Source organism: Pundamilia nyererei, unplaced genomic scaffold (assembly GCF_000239375.1).
Source record: "Pundamilia nyererei isolate P.nyererei 1_Seehausen unplaced genomic scaffold, PunNye1.0 scaffold00033, whole genome shotgun sequence".
NCBI lineage: Eukaryota > Metazoa > Chordata > Actinopteri > Cichliformes > Cichlidae > Pundamilia > Pundamilia nyererei.
In genome coordinates this window covers 3,048,303-3,054,401 of record NW_005187434.1, presented here as the reverse complement: position 1 = coordinate 3,054,401, position 6,099 = coordinate 3,048,303, and the positions used below count along the sequence as shown (strand labels likewise).

General features: G+C 38.7%; 1 protein-coding gene across 1 annotated transcript in view; it reads right to left on the bottom strand.

The window, feature by feature from the left end:
- Positions 1-5,199, bottom strand: part of mvb12bb (multivesicular body subunit 12Bb) — a 34,345-nt gene extending 29,146 nt beyond the window's left edge. The window contains exons 1-2 of the mRNA XM_005729535.1: positions 5,131-5,199; positions 3,691-3,792 (exon numbers count right to left, since the gene is read on the bottom strand). Of these exons, the coding sequence (XP_005729592.1) occupies positions 3,691-3,783 (93 nt within the window). The 5' untranslated portion in view covers positions 3,784-3,792; positions 5,131-5,199. The remainder of the gene's footprint in view (positions 1-3,690; positions 3,793-5,130) is intronic.
- Positions 5,200-6,099: the final 900 nt, after the last annotated feature.

Sequence of the window (6,099 nt, the reverse complement as noted above, 5' to 3'; positions counted from 1 at the left end):
TCTCTGGGTACTCCAGCTTCCTCCCACAATCCAAAGACATGCAGTTAGTGGGGTTAGGTTAATTGATTATTCTAAAATTGCCCATAGGTGTGAATGTGAGTGTGAATGGTTGTCTGTCTCTAAGTGTTAGCCCTGCAATAGAGTCGCCCTGTGACAGCTGGGATAGGCTCCAGCCCCCCATCACCTTGATAAGGATAAGAGGATGGATAAGACGTATTCACTCTTTCTTACAATGCCTAAATGTTTTGTTCATGGTTGAAATAATTTACAGAGAGAGGAGGAGCATTAACAAGTACATAATAATGATGTGGGGCAGCTGCATATTGTTTGCTTGAGGCTGTGTTCAACTAGCCACTAGGTGGCCATTATGCAAATGTGCAGGGATGTAGACAAGCCATGCAAGAAACCCTGTTTTCCTAACAAGACATTTTGGACAGAGAATAACTTTTCTGGATGACCTTTGAACTTTGCAGGTGTTTGACAAGCACAAAAATAGTTTATGACAGAAAAAGAGGTAAACCCAAAAAGCATAATATGTGTACTTTAAAGAACTAAAGTCACTTTGAAATCTACTTGACTTTCTTGTTGAGATTCAGCGTGTGTGTTAAAGTGGGTGCTAAAGCGTGCGAGCAATTAGTTTAGCTGAAAGCAGAGCGGAAGAAGCTAGCTGCCATAGCTCCTTTGCAACCCATGAACAGAGCATGAGTGAGCAAGAGTCTACTCAGTGCGTTTGATGTTAGGTGGCTGCTGGTGCTTTAGCAAAGCTCCTGATCCCAGTGGAACAGTGTTTGATCTGGGCCTGCGCTCTCTCGTGTTGGAACAACCTGCTCAAGTTCAGAGATGTGAGTGTACGGTATCAGAGAGCAAAAGAGTTAATCAGCTCTTTGATCTGCTTTATAAAGTATATGGAAAGCATGGTGAACAGTCCGTATTAAGGAGGTATTTGAAAAGATTTCTTATATGAAAGGAGAAAAAAAAATCAATACAGCTAATATCCTGAGACTTTCCCTCCTCAGTGGTGCATTAGTACACTGATACCAACTGCAGATATTTTTGTTTGTATTTCAAGTCTGCAGATGAAAGACCACATAGTGATGTTCGAAAAGATATTCTTGAAGATGGGACAAACGCATTTGAAATAGATCCTATGAGCCTGAAAGACCTTGAATCTTATCTTGGAGGATGACTTGCACTTAACTTTTTATTCTTTATGGTCTAATCTTGAATCATAACTTTTTAAAATTGACTTAAAAATTTGACAATAAAACCCTCTTAAAGGTTGTACTGCAGTCCTTCTTTTCTACAAACAAGTATCTTACTCTATCAGAAGCTACCATCTCAAATAGAGAAAGTCATCAGATTTATTAGGCAGCCAAAGTTTGTGGGTGATCCACTAACAACACACTAACGCTTAAAACCAACCACAGCTAGTTTAGTGACCAACGCAGGTCACAAAGCGCAGCTATGAGGTAGTTTAAAATAATCTACTAGCAACATCCCTGCAGCTAAGCACTGATAACTTGACACAACTAGGAGTCGACAGCCAACCTCTGGCACATTGGGAAGGCTGTACACAGGCACAATACTTTACATAAACTACATCCTAATAACAGCATGCTAACAAGCTTACAACAGTGCATTTAAGATTAACAATATCGAATTTCTCATATTTAGCAACTGCCATGTTGCTAAACACCATCTTAGTTCATTCTGGCAGCTGACCATTTCAACGCAAAGTGCAGCTGAGGCTGATTGGAGCATACACATTGTGATTAAGATTTATTTATTATGATACCCTTGCAACAGATCAATAGCATTAAGCTATGGCTCCAAGTGTAGCGATTCACACATTTGCTTGGTAAGCGAAAGGCATCTGGTATAAAAGCCTGCCAAATCCAACATGCAGAATTACACACTATGGTGACCCTTTGTGACAAGGGAGCAGCCCAAAGTAGCTCAGATGCTAACATTACCATTTGAAACTAAAGTAGTAACCTACTAAGTTTGGTCAATTAGTTCTACTAGCATGTTTTCATGCAGTAACAGTATTTCCTGCAAAAACAGAGTGAAATCAGATTTATATTTATTTTAAAAATTCGTTTTTAATTTTGCACTTCTCGTCTACCACCCTCTGGAACATACACAGTGTTTGCACACACAGCGTAAGGTGCAGTGGACTGGTAGAGAATGAAATCTGATTTCCCTCTGTTTGTTACTGTGTTGCGTGTACGCAGTTTCCGTGCCGATGGCTCCTTTCTGATGCCAACCCACCGTCATCTGCTCGATAGGAACAAGCTGAGTGTGTTGGGTGGAGCAGGAAGAGATAAAAACAGGGGGAAGAGGGAGGCTTTGGGGGCCTAATGAAAACAAAAGAAGCTTGAATAGGAAGAAGGGAAGAGGAAGAGAGATCTGCCCTTGAGCTTGTTTCGTGCTTTGATAAACTTGCGCACTGTCTTCTCTTTTTTTACCCTTTAAACTAAGTTACAAAAAAAAATCTAATTAAGCAGCCTACCCTGCACTACTTCACATTTCTGTTAATGGTGAAGATGCTGTGAGACTTGAACATAAAGAAAACATGAGGACAAAGTTAAATTATATGGGGATAAACCTAACATCATTTAACCTTTGCCTCTGGTGTGTCTACAACACTGGTGGCAACCAACGATGGCAATCCGTCTAATCATCAAAGTAAACTTTATGAATAAGTCATCTAGCAGATCTTACAAAAACACCTTGAAAGGGTGCCAACAGCCTGGGTGTGCATTATGCTACACAATCATTTTCAACTGTTACATGTGCAACTCAGTACAGAAAGCAAAATAAATCTTATTAGATCTCCAATTATGACAACAATCACTGATTAACAATTTGGATTCTGGTCCTATCACAAAAACACTTTAAAATGTTAAATGCATCATCAGGACAAAAAAGTGCTTTTTTACTGAACCTGTGATTTTTAAAAGAAATGAAATAAAGTGCAGACTTGCTCTCAGCCTGTTTTAGCAAACGCACATGCAGGTGCCTATAGTTCAAAAAAATTACAAATGGGATATTTTGACCTTGGAGTCGATGTAATGAAATATGAAATATGAGTCACCTTGCTCTCGAGTTATTATGTTCACAAATTTAGGTGTCCACTTCACCTGGCCACCCACCCACCTACCCAGCATGATAATGACGCCATCAGCCTTTCATGGGGTAAAAATCATCAGAACCTTAACGGGTGTGGTACAAAAAACAGTTACAGTTACTGTAAGTAATTATACCCATCATAATAACTATATGGGGTTACCACTGACAAAAGTGGCTAGGTGTCACCTCTGCTAATTTGACTCAGAACTGGATCTATCTACTGTATTTTCATCGTTGGCGCCTTTTGGATAATTTTTATTAACTGGTTTTGTGTATGTTAATTATATGAACAGCCATAAAAATAGTCCGTTTTTGGTGAATGACTTCTTTACTTGGAACTAATTAGTGAATATCTGGACATCTGAAAACTATGGATACAGCTTAATAACCAGGCTTGCCAGCATAAGGTGATAACAATCCACCCTTTCATCCATGTATGGTTTACATCATGGTGGCAGGCAAAATGCTAACACTGAACCTTCAGAATGCAATTGGTGATTTCATGGTGTACGTCAGTCTTTTATATATAAAACCTATACTCGGGATGTTTGTACTCACAACGTAGTAGCCATCAGGGGCCTTGCTGGGTGAAGACACTACTCCAACTGCAGTGATGGGGTCTATGGGAAACTTGCTGCTGACTTCAGACATGTCGAAGCTCTGTTAGAAAAGCAGAAGACTACCATTACAATTGGTACAATTGGTATCAACGGTTCTTTCTGCAGAGGTGAAACACACACATACACACACATATATGTGTGTGTGTGTGTGTGTGTGTGTGTGTGTGTGTGTGCACGCGCGCGTGTGTGTTTCACCTCTGGCAGTCATTACACAGAGGATGCACACAGACTTTCTTGGCTAAACTGGCCACAATATTGACTTCTTGATGAGGCTTATTAGGATCTAGAAGAAAAAGTGTCCGCCTAATCCAGGATCAAATGACAAGTGAGACCAGTGACAAAACAGCATTTGGAGACTACCCAATGACTTCACCAAATCACAAATTAGGGGGAGTGATCACATATTTTCAAGGAAGTCCCAATCAATTGCTATCTATTCCTGTCTAAGGGAATTTTTTTCTAATGGGTATGCAAGCCTCTTACAGGGTAAGTGGCTTTACAAAAGGTTCCCTTGCGCAATTTTATTAGATTAGGTTTAAAACATTCTTGTACTAACTGACAAAGTTGCTGCATTCAATCTTGATATTTAGAAAATCTATTGCAATTAAGCTGATCAAATTAGGGGTTTTACTCCAGAAAACAGCTGTCTCTTTAACAAATGCTAGATAGCTGTACTTATTCAAATGAAACAGGATAGCAAATTAGCTAATAGATTGAAGAATCTCTTTGCAACATTCATTTGTTTAAAATGAGCTTTGTTTTTCCAGCACAAAAACAAGGCCTGGAGAACTTATCCAGGCAGATTAACTAAAAAAAGAGAAACCATTGCAAGCATATTGCGTTTCCAAAGACAAAAATCACCATGAAATCCAAGATAGTATACAGTCTTAAATAGTACTGAAGAGCCAGTTTGTGGTTGTAAGTTATATGGAGAATTATAATATTATAATATTATAATAATAATCTTACAAATTATTTAAACATGTACCTGCGAACATTTTGCATATTGCTAACCTGTCAGGTCACAGGTGACAAACTTCAATAATTCTTATGTTAAGAACCATATTTAGAAACTATGCTCATAAAATTAAGACGCTAATGCGGTTTATGCTGTATCTGACAGCCATATTTACAAGCTAAGAGCAGTTCTTTGGCTAAAAAAAACAACTTTCTGTTTAGCTAGCATACTTACTGGTTTTAGGGTTTAAATAGTTTTAGCTTTATCCTGTATCCATCTGGAAAGTGCTTATTTACAAGTGCCCAGTTACAACTGCTTTACCGAGAGGGGTGTGACGCAAACACAGCTCTAGTTAACGTCCAACATGCATCTTGTGTTATAAAACGCTAACGCCCGTCATATAGCAGTCTTACAAATTACCTGGAGACTTGAAACCCACCACAAACTCAACGGTGAGCTGACACAGAAGCTAAACCCAGAGTCCTTTGTGTTTTTACCTGCTAAAACGTCTCCCCCCGTTATTACTACCACTTTGTGAACTTTGGCCTTTACATGCCAACATGTAGCAAGGAAATACTTCCTGGTGTTCAAGGGAAGAAATTATTAACTACAGTCCAATATTTGGTCTTCCAAGAATATTTTTTTTCCTGTGATTTATTGTTTTATTAATAAATAAATAAATAAATTAAACGATAAAAAAACAAAATGGGACATTTTATTCAGCAAATGGCTTAGATATCAGTTGCTTAAAACAAACAAAACAAAAAAAACCCTTAAATTAAGAACAAAGCATGCAAAGAATTTCAAGGCCTGCAATGCCAGGGTGTATTTTTTAGCAATAACCTACGTGATCCAATTTAGCTGTTGTAACTAAATTAGGTTGTGCTTCACTAAATGGCTATCATTACATGGCTATATCTACAGGTCACGCCTCCTGGCAGTTGGTTGTCTCTCTAATAGTCACATGTCGTTTCTGTAATCAGATGAAAGTAAGACCAAGCCCAGTGTATTGACTTAGCTGTAACATTAGGATGTTCATGTCTCTCTGAGTGCAAAACTTGAAAGCCTCTTTGTAGACTGTCCAAAACACCAGCAGGCGGCAGATGCTTTCCCATCATCGAGTTTATTATTTCTGCCCCCACCATACCAATCAAATAAATTATTTCATTCTGCGACTATTATCCTAATGTACTGTATTCAAATCAAAGACTTGTTGCTCTGCTCTATGACATGGTGCCATATGCTGGCCGAATGTCACACGCAGTGAGATGTATTTATTGGCGATCGGTTTTCCTTCTGAAATTTATGAAGAGGGGGTGACTTTCAGAGGAAAGTGACACCCCATGTAACAAAAAAACATTTTAACACTTCCATTCATGTGGTTGATTT